General features: G+C 43.5%; 1 protein-coding gene across 3 annotated transcripts in view; it reads right to left on the bottom strand.

Moving 5' to 3' along the window:
- The window catches only part of LOC115555194 (microtubule-associated serine/threonine-protein kinase 3), a 266,613-nt gene that overhangs the window by 238,953 nt on the left and 12,821 nt on the right, over positions 1 to 14,839 (bottom strand). For all 3 annotated transcript variants that reach the window (XM_030371885.1, XM_030371886.1, XM_030371887.1), the window contains one exon: positions 1,786 to 1,858. In XM_030371885.1, the coding sequence (XP_030227745.1) occupies positions 1,786 to 1,858 (73 nt within the window). The remainder of the gene's footprint in view (positions 1 to 1,785; positions 1,859 to 14,839) is intronic.

The following is a 14,839-nucleotide window of genomic DNA, read 5'->3' as shown; positions in this document are numbered from 1 at the left end:
ACGTAGAGACGCGTATCGGGCGAATTAATATGATATAATTGTATACATAATATCACGGCCAAAAGCTGTGTGAGCCTCCGAATGGCCGTAGGGCTGGGAGCTCTCTAAGAGGGGTTTGTTTACCGGCGTTTGTTTACCGGCGTTGCTATGGTTACCATGGGTACTGGTCTTTTGTGTTCCAACGGTTTATTAGGAATCTAATAAATGGCTGTCTACTGTGCGTTCACACCAAACGCGACGGGTGACAGGGTCCCATACAAAGTGAACGTATAGACGCGTATCGGGCAAATTTTTCACGAGAGAAAACCGGCGACAAGTTTTGATTTGTCGCGCCACACTTTCGCCGTGCACAGGCGAGCGTGTTCACGTTTCGCGTGATCACGGCCAATCAGCGTTCAACAGCGTGGCCACTGAGTCACATGTGTAACGTAACAGCCAATCAGCGTTCAACCGTCAAACTCAGTGCAGTTCAGTCCGGGGTGACCTGCAGCATGGAGGAGAAAGTGAATGTTGCCGTTTGCGACTCCCGGAGCTCTATATATAATATAATAGTATGTAATATAATATTTGTATATATAATATCGCGGCCAATAGCTCTGTGCGCCTCCGGATGGCCGTAGCGCGGGGAGCTCTCATAGGGATTGGGCTTCTCGGGGTTTGTTTACCGGCGTTGCTATGTTTCCGGTCTCTAATGCACGAATTAACTAAGAGCCTCTGAAAAACTAAGAGCCATCTTTGACTGTCTTAAGAAACTAAAAAGTAGTAGTACTTTTCTAAGTTAAGACAGTCAAAGATGGCTTTTAGTTTTTCAGTTGTAACAACTGCAGTTGGTCAAGGACTTTAGTTTACATGCATGTTTCTTAATAAATACATTTGAAATCAATTCTTAACTTTAGTTTTCATTCTTACATTAGAGTAATGGCATGTAATGTTTTAATGGTATGATGTCATGTTTGTAAATATTACTGTACATTGTGAATATTGCACTGAAGCTTGATTTGAAGTGAGGAGTATATGTGGAAGAATGTCTTACTTCAGTATGACTTGTATGTCCAAACTCCAATGTGCATTTATGGAGTTCTATTGAATTAACTCCACTTATGTAAAAAGTCTTCCAAGAGCTAGGAACAGCATCTAGTTTGCAATCCAAGAACAAATATTTGGCTGTTTCCATTTCACCTTAATTGTTAGGGGTGGGAAAAATAATCGATTCTTCGATGCATCGCGATTCTCGCTAGAACGATTCTCGATACAGATAAATTAATAATCTGAAATATATATTTTTTTTTTTTGCCTGCTGCAACATTCTGTTCGCCAGAGAGGAATAATTTTTGTAATTTCAAAATTATTGAATTTATCTTCAGTGTGTATTTGCCAATCTGATTTGTCTTGACACGATTGCAATTCAGCCTATGCATAGCATGCGCGCAAACTCACAGCCAGACAAAATAACTCCTTCTAATTCAAGGGCAGCTTTTTCTTTAATGACATAGAAAAGAAAGATTAGAAAGAAAATAAAACTGCAACCTAATTTTTGAATGCTTCCATATTGTGTTATAATGCAAGCTGCATTGATTATTGCATTGTTCATAGAAAGTCATATTTGTGACAAAAGCTTTCTCTCTTATAAAATATTAGATAAGTTAATTAATCAGAGATTCCCACCCCTATTAATTGTCTCAAATTGTGAAGTATTACGGTTTAGATCTCGTGGCATTATATCTTTGACACGAAAGCCCATCCAAAACAGATGAATCATCCAATCAGAAGGTGGGGCTTACTTACCTTCTTGCAAAAGGGAAGTTGATGGATGAGCTGGTGGATACATTTCTTGGGCTGTCGAGAGGACTGCTGGCGGCTAGACATAACAAAACCACTAGCACATTACTAGAGTATACATACAACAATATTAATACAGTACAACACGGTTAATTGCATTTGCATTCAGCACTTCCAAGCAAATAAAAAAGGTAGGGATTTTATTTATAATTCTCATAAACATTTCCAAGAGAAATTGTGACAATGAAGGATTATAATTAGGCTTAATGGAAACTCTCCTTAGTGTGATTAACTACTGTATCAAAATAATTGTGTGAACAATCACAAAAATGCACAGCAACTTGCAGCAACACAGCGACGAGCACGTGACCTCGCCAGGTCCTAATTAAGATCGGGTCAGCACCTGTCCCTGGAGGACTGTGTACACACAAGATTGGCTCTTGGTTTGCATACTGTGGCAACCCGGCCCGGGCCAATTAAGGACATGGAGAACACCTGTGGAACAGGTGGAGAAGCAGGGCTTAAATAGCCTTCATCTCATTCGGGGCTCTCCCAGCCATGTGGCTCCTTAAAGAGAGACCGGTCCTCGTGGGTGACGGGATTCCACCCACGACGGATGGGACCGTTGATTCCTCCCAGGTTTTTTGGAGACTTTGTGTTATGTTTTGGATTAAACATGCCTTTTTGGCTTTTCCCCACGAAATGGTGTCCTGTTTGGGAGGAGGTGGTTCGCTCACCGTGCCGGGTTGCCACATATGTTGGAGAATGCAGGCAACTCGACCGAGCTACGGGCCATTTTTGGAGAGAACGCCAACCTCAAGCAACCCCCAAACCAGACCATGATATAGCCGGAGACGACGCAGCCGGAGACGACGCCGCCGAGACGACGCCTCCGCCAGAGACGACGCCGCCGGAGACGAGGCCGCGAGGGACAACCCTCAAAACGAGCCACGCCGGCAGCAGAAGCAGCCATGCTGCGTGCCGGACCGCCACTCCTCCGAAAGGCCACCCGAGGCTTCAGCAAAGGGTGGAGGAATGTGGCAACCCAGCCCGGGCCAATTAAGGACATGGAGAACACCTGTGGAACAGATGGAGAAGCAGGGCTTAAATAGCCTGCTTCTCCACTCATTCGGGGCTCTCCCAGCCATGTGGCTCCTTACGGAGAGACGGGTCCTCGTGGGTGACGGGATTCCACCCACGACGGATGGGACCGTTGATTCCTCCCAGGTTTTTACGTAATTGTGTTTTGAGAGACTTTGTGTTATGTTTTGGATTAAACATGCCTTTTTGGCTTTTCCCCACGAAATGGTGTCCTGTTTGGGAGGAGGTGGTTCGCTCACCGTGCCGGGTTGCAACAATACGCAGAGTACTGGAGTTGAGTTGTGTTGATCAGACCATTTAAGAAGCAATTCAAGACTGGTTGTCTTTTATAATCTGATAATCCCTAAAATGATTGATCTTGCATTAGGAAATACCGTCGCAACATTCCTTCCTTCCTCTTGAACGTAGCTTTATTGATAGATGGCACCTGCCTGACATGTCTTAAAAAAAAATATACATGCACACATGCACGCTCACACACGAACATGCACATGCACACACTATGCTGCAGTGAAGAACCCCAACGTTTCAGATAATCTGCACCCCAAGAGTAATCAGTTGATTTCAGCCTACCAGGGCTTGTATGGATATCATATTGGGACATAATATGGGATTAACCCTTGGAAAAAAGGTTCAAACATATTCTATGCCAATTAAGTTGAGGAACAGAAAATAGCTGTAGTTATCATTGAATTAAAACCATTCATTAGTTAAAGATAGGGTTGGCAGTTTAGCCAGACTAGCCAAATACATTTTGAGCGTCCAACCGAAAACATCCCGAACCTCCCTTCTAACTGTACGTCCACACCAGAAGCGAATTTAGCTACCAAATCGCCGGAAGTCATTCACTTTCTATGGGCAAGAGCGACCAAAGCGCCCAACGCTACCAGCGGCCAAAGTTGAGCAACCAGAGCGTCCAAAAAAAGTTGAAAACTGTTTAACTTTATGCAAATTACTATGACGCGTTTCAGCAGCCAGACACTGACAGCCAATCGTAATGTAGACGCTCTTCGCTTGCGTGGATCCCAGGGAACACCGAACACCGGCACTTTGGTTCCCGTTTTGGTTCCTACTGACTACAAAATGTTGACGGAAAAATGTATCGCGGCTGTAACTGGGCATCCGGTGTTGTACGATCCGAGCCTTTTTCATTTCAGAGATCGCAACAAGGCTCTGGCCTGGGCGGAGGTGTCACGCGTGGTTGGTTGGTCTGTATGCGAGTTAATGAAACGTTTGAGATTATTGTAAAATAGGCGCGATACATGCCTGCTAACCGAGATCCTATCATACTAATCTCCCTTGCTCTGAATGGGACGATATCGTTTTCAAATATCGAAAATACATACGTTGTGCAAAGGAAAAATACTTTGTGCAGAGGAATAATGCATGCATAATGCAATAATAATGCAAATGAATAATGAACAGAACAAACGTGTCACTTCAATGCAGTTTAATAGAGGATATACAGCTGACAAATGACCATTTAGCAGACGCTTTTATCCAAAGCGACTTGCAATAAGTATAGTGATAATGACAGCTGTGTTTTCTGTTTTGTGTTCAATAGTTAATGAGTGCAACATCCATAGTGATTTTGATACAAAGTGATGATAAGTGGGAGTATTTATAGAAAATATTTGCGATCTAGAACGTTCTTAATCGGGAATCATTTTCATTTGCTCTCCATACCACCAATCTAACCAACCAATCGCGTGTAGTCATGCTTTAAACAAAACACATTTTTGAAATCGTCATACACAAACTAATCGAAATGACAAGGGATATATCTCTTGTCTTTTATACCTCCATTCCCCACTATTCACGTAGCCTGAGGTGAATCATTTTAAATTAAATATTCTAGATCAGAGGTCTGCAACAGGGGGTCCGCGACCCCTAGGGGGTCCGCGGAGGTACTGCAGGGGGGGTCGCGAAAGCTTTGGTTGATAGACATTTGTTTTATATTCCCCCCCCCGCAATTTTTTCCACAAATTTAAATGTCTTAAAATACACATTAACATGATTCCAACACACTGTGTATTGTGTATTTAACACTAGGAACGCCGGGCCATTTTTACTTACTACTAGCGCCACAGAGGGGTCAAATGACCCCTAAGTCATTTGAATGAGAGGCTGTGCATTGGCCCATAATGATCACTAGGTGGCGCCAATGAGCTACGACTGCGCGAGCGCCACATGTGTCGCAAGCCTAGTCCTCAAGATTTTGGTCGTTTAATTTTCATTTAATTCTTGCCGTTGGCTTTCAAGTTTTGGTGACATTTTTATGTATTTGATCTTATGATAGCCCAGCAGGAGAGAGCTTTTCTCTGCCGGCTCCTTCAATTAGGAAGAATGAGGACAGCAAAGCAACGTCCGTTTCTCGTCTGGTCTTTATATCTACCCCTTTCTCCGCCGCAAACAATACGTATTTGGATGAGAGTGTGCAGCCAAGACTGTTGGGAGAGAGAGAGTGCTGTTATGTAAGCGGATAATGTACAGAACGCTATCTGAAAAAGCCCCGACAGGGCGAACCGGACCCTGACGCGAAGCAGAGGTGTCTTGCTTCGCCCTGAAGGGTATTACTTTCGATAATGACCGGCGACGTTCTATTATCCCGCTTATTACACAGCTATTTGCCAAAACGAAAATATATCTTCACACGGTGTGTCTTTTTATTTTTATTTATTTTTACCATTCGTAGTGAAAGCAGAGAAATATTCCGCCAAAGACTTTGACGTCACTCAACCGGACACGCCAGGGTTGATAAGTTACCGGACTGCAGAGTGATAAGAAAGACGTGAATGAGGCAAAAAAATCGACTTTCCTTGAAAGCGGTCGATGTGCATAAAGGTAGCCTACAGGCGGACCAATTGCGAACTACTGAAGCTGCTGATGCCATCTCTAGGTTAAAAAATAGACGCACCCACCCCAAACCGAGAGAGAATTGTATTCCGATTGAGGCGTATATATGATCCTTTTCTATTCCGATGAGCTGTTCTTCCACTTCTAATTGGATCAGAAGTGTCCATGTAAACGCGGCTAGTGTAGTGAACAGATAAATGGAGGCAGAAGATGTCTTTCAGTCAGCAATGCACACATTCAGCGACACACAGGAGCTCTTTCAAGCTTGGTACCGGTTCATTCACAACATCTGTCCAATCAACGAGGAGGACCCGCCCCTATCGCTGCTGTGCCAATCACGAGGCCGTATGTGACACGCGGGCTCCCATTCTTATTATGCTAGCCACTGTTTATGTTTGGATCAAAAAAAAAAAAAATTGATCGTTTTGTAACGAGAGAAAAAAAAAACGCAAGCACAAAAGTGAAACTGACAATGTTTCTGAACATGCTGTCGGTGGACAGTTCACTGCTGTAGGCCCCGCAGCTGATAAGCGTAAGCGTAAAAGAGAGAAGACCCGAAAATATACAGACAATTATCTGAAGTTTGGGTTTACCTTCAAGGAGACAGATGGCATTGAATTTCCTATGTGTGTAATTTGTTCTACTGTGCTGTCAAACGAGTCTATGAAGCCATCAAAGCTGCTGCGTCACTTGGAGACGACCCACAGCCACATAAAAGACAAACCCGTTGACTACTTCAAAACTTGTCTCAAATCCCTCCAAGGCCAACAGACATTGATGAAAACAAATGCTCTTATGAAGTTGCTCTTCGGATAGCCCAAAAGAAACAGCCATACACAATTGGAGAGGATTTAATATTGCCTTCAGCAACTGACATGTGTAAAACAATTTATGGGAATGATATTGACATTAATAAACTGAAAATTGGCAGATGCATTTGCATTACAGCTGGATGAATCAACGGATGTGTCAAAGGACGCGCAGCTTCTGGCGTTTGTGCGCTTTGTGGATCAAAATGAAATGCTGGAGGAATTTTTGTTTTGTAAGCGCCTTCCTGAACGCACAACAAGTGCTGAAATCTTCAAAGTGATTGACGCTTTCTTCAGAGAAAATGACATTTCATGGGCAAAATGTGTTGCACTGTGCACCGACGGTGCAAGAGCCATGGCTGGATTAAAAAGTGGCCTAATCGCGCTTGTCAGGGATGTGGCTCCAGAGGTGATTTGGACGCACTGCATGTTGAGAGTCACTTGTTGCCAAGGACATGAGCGCTGAACTGTCTGATGTCATGGACTCTGTCGTAAAAGTTGTGAATATAGTCAAGAGTGCTTTGCAAACACGACTCTTCTCTAATCTCTGTGCTGCTGAAGGAGAAGAGCACACTGGGCTACTGTACCATTCTGAGGTGCGCTGGCTTTCAAGCGGAACAGTGTTGGCACATGTGTTAGAATTACGCACGTCTATTCGGGAGTTTTTACTTCTCCAAAAGCGCACAGAGCTGGCTGTACTTTTCAGCGACAATGTCCGGATCACCAAACTTGCATATCTTACTAACATTTTCGCTGAGCTGAACAAACTTAACAGTTCTATGCAAGGTCGCAACACATATGCCTTTCAGTTGTATGACAGGATTGAAGGCTTCGTCAAAAAGATCAGAAAATGGAAGGAGCGTGTTGGGGAGGGAATATTTTCTATGGCTCCATCAGTGGATGAGCTGGGAGATTCTGCTGTGCTCTCGCCTCCCGTAACACACGCGATTCTTGCACACATGGAGGCGCTCCATGGTCAATTTAGGAACTACTTTTCTGAGGCCGACTCCTGGCGCAGGGACAAGACATGGATACAGATTCCATTCAGAGATGACGCAGCAGACAGCGCACGCCTGACGGTGACAGAGGAGGATCAGCTCATTGAACTGTCCACTGACAGCATGTTCAGAAACATATACGAAACTAAACCACTCACCCAGTTCTGGATATTTTGCCAAAAAGACTTTCCACAACTGGCAGCAAAAGCAATGATGGGCCTGTTGCCCTTTGCTACAACATATCTTTGTGAAAGTGGATTTTCCTCACTCATCTACCTGAAAAACAAATACAGGTCAAGACTGCAGCCAGAGGGTGATGTGACTCTCTGCCTGACATCCTCCATACGTCCAAGGTTAGACAAGTTGTGTGCTACTCATCAGGGTCAGACATCTCACTAATGTGGGAGTATGTATGCCATCCATAGATGGTTTGAGGATACACTGCCCATACTACATGTATGTTTACAATTAAAACATGAATCTGTCAATTATGTTAATAGTTCAGTATTGTATGCAAGATAACAGGTATGTTTATGCATGCCAGTGGCACTAACAAGCATCACTAATTTTCGTTTCCACATTTATGTTTTAAAAATGTCTGTTATGTTTACAGTTTACTTACTGTACCTAACACATGTTTAAAATAAAAACATGAACATATGAACCTGTGTATTATTTGATATCTTAGTATTGAATGCACAATAACAATGTTAATTTATACATGGCACCATAGGACCAGTTTAATATAAAACACAATTTTATATAATATATAAGTAGGGGGTCCCCGCTCCATCAGTTTGGGGGTCCTTGGCCTGAAAAACGTTGAAGACCCCTGGTCTAGATAGATAGCCCAGTCAAGTCTTTCTTAATATCAAACGACACAAATCGTCGGGAATTCATTTAGGGGATTTGGCTCACACAGGACTGTAGCCTACAAGACCACACAGAACAAGGGAGACAAGTCTGACTGGACATACACAAAATACATCACATTAAAACTACACACGTTGATAGATGGATAGATAGACAGATAGGCCTAGATAGATAGATAAATATGTTCCATTATTTGCCTTGCGGAGCCAGCCAGTCCTGTCCTCCTATGCAAATTAGCCATGTGCGCCAATGTCAATTTGTTTGACGAATGAGTGCAGATCATGATTTGGAGATGCAGATCAGTGAAACATATTTTAACTAGCCTACTACAGCACGCAACGTTTTATTGTTCTCGGTTGCAATTACATTTTAGGAGTTTTTTTTATATATATATTTGAGGGGAATCACTGTCCTACCTGCTGTCGAAGCACTTTATCCAACAAGCAAAACCGTCTCTGCAATATGGCCAAAGTGTATGGGAGTTCACTCTTTGATATGGCTGTCTGTACTAAAAGCATACGGCTCCTTTAAATGCGTCTGCAAAATTGAATTGTACGTCATGACAACATACGTTACTGTTCCAGGAAGACCACGCAGAGGACATGAGGGACTCTCCCATTGCATTACGGATTACATCAGGTTCTGTGAGGACAGCGTTGTACCCATCAAGAAGGTCCGCTGTTTTCCTAACAACAAACCCTGGATTAATAAGAACATTAAAAACCTACTCAACAGGAAGAAGAGGGCTTTCATGGCAGGAGACAGAGAGGGGGTAAAATCAGTTCAGAAGGAGCTGAGAAGGGAACTCAGGGCGGCCAAAAACCGCTATAAGGAGAGGCTGGAGGGCAAGCTCGAAATGAACAGTGCCAAGGAGGTGTGGGATGGGATGAGGCAGATTACGGGACACAGACTGCCAGGTCCAGCTGTGGGGGGCGGGCACGAACGTGCTAATGAGCTGAACCTATTCTTCAATAGGTTTGACTCAACCCCTGCACCAGTGAGCTCAGCGAGTCAGTGTGTGCCCCCCTCCTCCACCACCCCTACCCCCAACCCTGTCACCTTCCCTCTCTCCCCCCCCCTCCCCCCTCCACTCCCCCTTGCTACCAGTCTTTTCATTACAACAGGCCAGGTGAGGCGGGAGCTATCTAAGCTCCAGAGGAATAAGGCAATAGGTCCGGACAACATCAATCCCAAGGTGCTTAAAGCGTGTGCCGGACAGCTTGCTGGAGTGTTCCAACACCTCTTCAACCTCTCCCTGAGGCTAAAGAAGGTGCCCCAGTTGTGGAAGACCTCCTGCATTGTTCCGGTGCCTAAGATAGCTCGTCCTAGCTCTCCCAACGACTACAGGCCAGTGGTGCTGATCTCGCACATCATGAAGACCTTCAAAAGACTGGTTCTACAGCGCCCCAGGTGTGTGACTCCATGGACCCACTGCAGTTCGCGTACCAGGCCCAACTCAGCGTGGACGACGCCATCATTTACCTGCTGCACAGGGCTTACTCAAACCTGGAGAAGCCGGGGAGCTCAGTGAGAGTCATGTTCTTCGACTTCTCCAGTGCGTTTAATACCATCCAGCCTCCCCTGCTTGAGAAGAAGCTCTCAGCAATGCAGGTACACCCAGACATGGTGGCCTGGATTGGTGACTACCTTTTCAGCAGGCCACAGTACGTGCGGCTGCAGAGCAGCCTGTCAGATGTGGTGATGAGCAACACTGGAGCACCCCAAGGAACAGTACTTTCACCCTTCCTCTTTACCATCTACACCTCTGACTACAGCTTCAACTCTGGAACCTGCCATCTCCAGAAATTCTCAGATGACTCCTCCATCGTGGGCTGCATCAGTGAGGACAGGGAGGACGAGTACAGAGGTGTGGTGGAGGACTTCGTCAGATGGTCTGAGGAGAACCACCTCCAACTCAACATCGGCAAGACCAAGGAGCTGGTGGTTGACTTCCGCCGGAAGAGGAAGCCCCCAACCCCTATTACCATCCAGGGGGTTGAAATTGAGACGGTGGATTCGTATAAGTTCCTTGGAGTACACATCAACAATAAACTGGACTGGTCTGACAACACAGAGGCCCTCTACCGGAAGAGTCAGAGCAGACTCTTCGTCCTCAGGAGGCTCAGGTCGTTTGACGTGTGTGGCAGGCTGCTAAGGACATTTTATCTGTCTGTGGTAGCCAGCACGCTGTTCTTTGCTGGGGCGTGCTGGGGAGGAGGCATCAAGGCTGGGGAGTCAAACAGACTCAAAAAGCTGGTTAGGAAAGCCAGCTCTGTTGTGGGACTTGAGCTGGACAGTCTGGAGGTGGTGGTGGAGAGGAGGATGAGGGACAAATTCAAGTCCATCATGGGCAACCCCTCCCATCCCCTCCATGCTGAGCTGTGGCAGATGGGGAGCACCTTCAGCCACAGGTTGATGTTCCCCAGGTGCAAGACGGAGCGCTTCAGCTGCTCCTTTGTGCCGGCAGCCATTAGACTGTTCAACAGTGCCTGAGGATGATTGTGTTTGTGTATGTCTATGTGTTTGCGTGTGTGTGTTTAGGTATGCGTATATGCTGTCAAGCGATTAAAATATTTAATCGTGATTAATCACATTAATGTCATAGTTAACTCACGATTAATCGCAAATTATTTTTCTATGCTAAATATCCCTTGATTTCTTTTTCCCATAATTCTTCTCATTTTAATTCTCTTATCAACATGGTGAAGTACATCGGCTTGCCTTGTGCAAATGATTTTTTATTGATAACAACATTGGCATATACTGATCAAAACAGGACGATACAAAGAAAGAGCCTATAGTGCAATTAAACGACTGCTTTGAACAAATGTCATTTGAACAAAGCAGTCAGGCTACTGCTTCTTTGTTTTGAGCCAAAGAAAAAAAGATTTTTTTATTTTTTTATTTTTTAATAAAAGAATTGCGTTAATCGCGCGATAAATTTTTTAACGCCGTTAAAATTGGTTTGCGTTAACGCCGTTAATAACGTGTTTAACTGACAGCTCTAGTATATATGTGTATATGCATCACCCATCTTGATGTTGGTTCTGTTGGTCTTGTTTTTGTCCCTATTTTAACTATAAGCTACTTATGCATTAGCACTTTGTATTTATTGTATTTATTACATTGTTATTTTATCCTGTGTCCTTCCACTGCTGCTGGGCTGTTCTGCAACAAACAAATTTCTCCTACGGGGATTAATAAAGTTGTATCTTATCTTATCTTATCGTATGAGCGACTTGAGCGACCAAAGCGAACAGAAATATTCGCAGCGAAACTTTATGAGCGGTGTGGACGTACAACTTTATGCTTCTTCTGTGGACGTACAGTAAGCCACTCCCCCAAAACACATCACTTGCTCGCTAGCTTTAGCAATAGTTCTGCTTAGCCTTACGGAAGACACTAGGGCTGCAACTAACGATTATTTTAATAATCGATTAATCGGTCGATTATTTTTTCGATTAATCAATGAATCGGATAAAAAAAAGAACCATTTGTAATTGCCGCATCTTTATTCAAAAACTGAACATTACTTCAAATTCACAGTGCAGACTTAAGTGTAAAAACACCAGGTTATTGCTCCAACGTCCCGGAACTATTAAAAGTAATTTTAAATGATAAAAAATAAAAAATCATAACTGGGATAACACAAAAAAACATACAATGTTTGATATACATTTATATATATACAGTATACAAGGGATGTACATGGTTAACCGGTCAACCGATAAGATCTTTAACCGGTAAATACTAACGGTTAAAAATAAATTAAATCATCTTAATTTCTCTCTGATGACAGGAGATCGTTATTTTTTATTGATATTGATACCATTTTCGAGAATCCTTGAAATATAATTTATTATTGCTTTAATTGCTGATAAGATGATCATAGTTCAAGATAGGACGTTAAACAGGTCATAATTCCATCTTCACTATCTATTTTATATTGCTGGGGAAACAGGTTTTTTTTGGGGGGGTTTTTGTTGCATTGAACACACAATCATATTACTGAGCCGATCTGAACACATCATATTTGACACTGTTGGCGACTTTTTTTTTAAGCTAACTAGCTCTATATCCAGTCGATTTTAACATGGATTTAAAAACATGATTACTATTTTTAACTGACGGGACTTTCTACACCAGGGGTTTTCAATGTGTGAGAGAGTGAGCCCCCCCTCAGAGAAAAAATTCAGCTGAGCCCCCCCACCCCAATTTTTTTTTCTAAATACCTGTGTTTTGAAAGCTATTTTAATTATTTTACACATTCCAAACATCTCCGATCATAATTTTAAAACATTTGGACAATATTTTTGAAACATTTGAAACAAATTTTTTAACATATTTTTTAAACATATTTCTGAAACATTACAACATCTTTTTGCGTTTTTAAACAACACAATTTAACGACTTTATCTAAGCATGTTTTAGCTTAACCTTTTTTAAATACATTTGAACATCTTAATATGTTGAAACTGCCAGTTTACAGATTCATTCAGGGTCCCCGACTCTGAATTTTCTGAGTCGAATCAGATCTGCCTTTTCAGTCCAGAGATTCGACTATTCGGCGGGGTTTGTTTACCGGCGTTGCTATGGTGACCTAAATTATTATAAGTAACTGAAAACGACGCCGGTTTGAAACTAAAACTGTGATTCTGAAAAAAGTATAAATGCTATCAAAATTCCGTTTCGATAGTATTGAAGATACAAGTGTGTTGATTTGTTTAATGGTTTGAACGATGGTAAATGGTTGAAAAAGGAATGAGTTACGATGTCTAGAAGTAGGTGTATCAGAATGGGCTGACGTCTTCAATGAAAACAGCTGAAAACAAAGCGGTATGAAACTAAAACTGTGATTCTGAAGACATTTTAAATGATATCGAAATTCTGTTTAGATATTATTGAAGATACAAGTGTGTAGATTTGTTAAATGGTTTGCACGAAGATAAACGGTTGAAATTGATTTAGTTATGTTACTTCTACAGTTGAAGTACGACTGATGATTTGAATCATCGTCTTTCAGGGTTTTTTTCGGGTTTATTTTTTTCTCACGTCGCGCCCCCCCTGAAGAACTCTGGCGCCCCCCAGGGGGGGCGCGCCCCACAGTTTGAAAACCACTGTTCTACACCGTCCGGTTGTGTTATTACTACTGCTGCTTTAAATGACTGTTGATGCACATCGTCTGCAGCAGCAGCAGCTGACAGTTTTCGGTTGTACTAGACGGACACTGAGTTGAAGGAGTTTTTTTAACCAGAAGACAGTGAAGGTACAACACTTTTATATAGGCCTACAGTCCAGTGTTAAGATATGACCAAAATACAAGCTGTGGTCACTCGCACTAAAGCTTGCTGTGGGCGTGCATGAACCATGAACCAACTTGTCGGCGGCTGGCTGTAAACAGTACCGCGCCTATGAAAATCGGGCGACTCAACGAATCGATGACCAAATTCGTTGCTGACGCTTTTAGTAATCGATTTTTATCTATTTGTTGTTGCAGCCCTAGAAGACACCCATCATAGGTATTGAGTGCAATTAGTGCGCACAGATAGGAAGGAAGACAAACAGGAAAGCCATCCAATCTTAGTCTTATAGTCTTATAACTGCAACAGCCAAAGAAACCACGTATTTCCTGTGGTTGTCATAGGTAGATTGGCAAACACAGAGCTTCTGTCATCCGTCAACCACACGCGTACTACTTGTTCGCGTACTACTACTGCCGCGTTTCCACTGCAGGCTGCGGAACGGATCGGATCGCAAAGGGGCGGTAGGGAGGGGGCGGTATAGCCCAGCTCAGTTCCGAGGTCGCGTTTCCACCGCCGACAGTACCCTTTGTGGTAGGCCGGATGTCGATCGCCGTGGCAGCTACGTAAACATCGTAAACAACGTCTTCCTCCGCAAGAATGCAGACGAACGTCTCCACCTCCTTGTTCGCCCAAGCAAGCTTTTTACGCGACATGTTAATTGTAAAGAATAATACCTTGAGGCTACTGTTTGTTTGTTTTTATCCCCGCGTCACCCGGAAGTGACGATTCTGTCGACCAATCAACGGAGGGGGGGTGTAGCTAGAATTCCAGGGTACCCTTTCAGGCGTCTGGTCTCGTTTTGGGTACCGCAACGGAGGAGTCCCTAAAATGGGGTCGGAACGGGTACGGCAAAATCCGGGTCACGCCCACTTTTGGCGGTGGAAACGCGATCCGACCCGCACCTTTGCGATCCGATCTGTTCCGCACCCTGCAGTGGAAATGCGCCATACTACTTATAGAGTCTTTAAGACAAGATGGCGTCGATGGGTGAACTACTGATGGTATTGTGTGCATAAAAGGTCATTTTTAATAAACAATCTATACACTTACAAAGTTATCAATGCCTCGTTTTACATTTTAAGACCCTTATTATACTACCAAAGTGTCGGGCTACTTCTAG

This window comes from Gadus morhua, chromosome 12, assembly GCF_902167405.1.
Source record: "Gadus morhua chromosome 12, gadMor3.0, whole genome shotgun sequence".
In the NCBI taxonomy this organism is placed as follows: domain Eukaryota; kingdom Metazoa; phylum Chordata; class Actinopteri; order Gadiformes; family Gadidae; genus Gadus; species Gadus morhua.
This window is presented reverse-complemented; position numbering and strand designations above follow the sequence as displayed.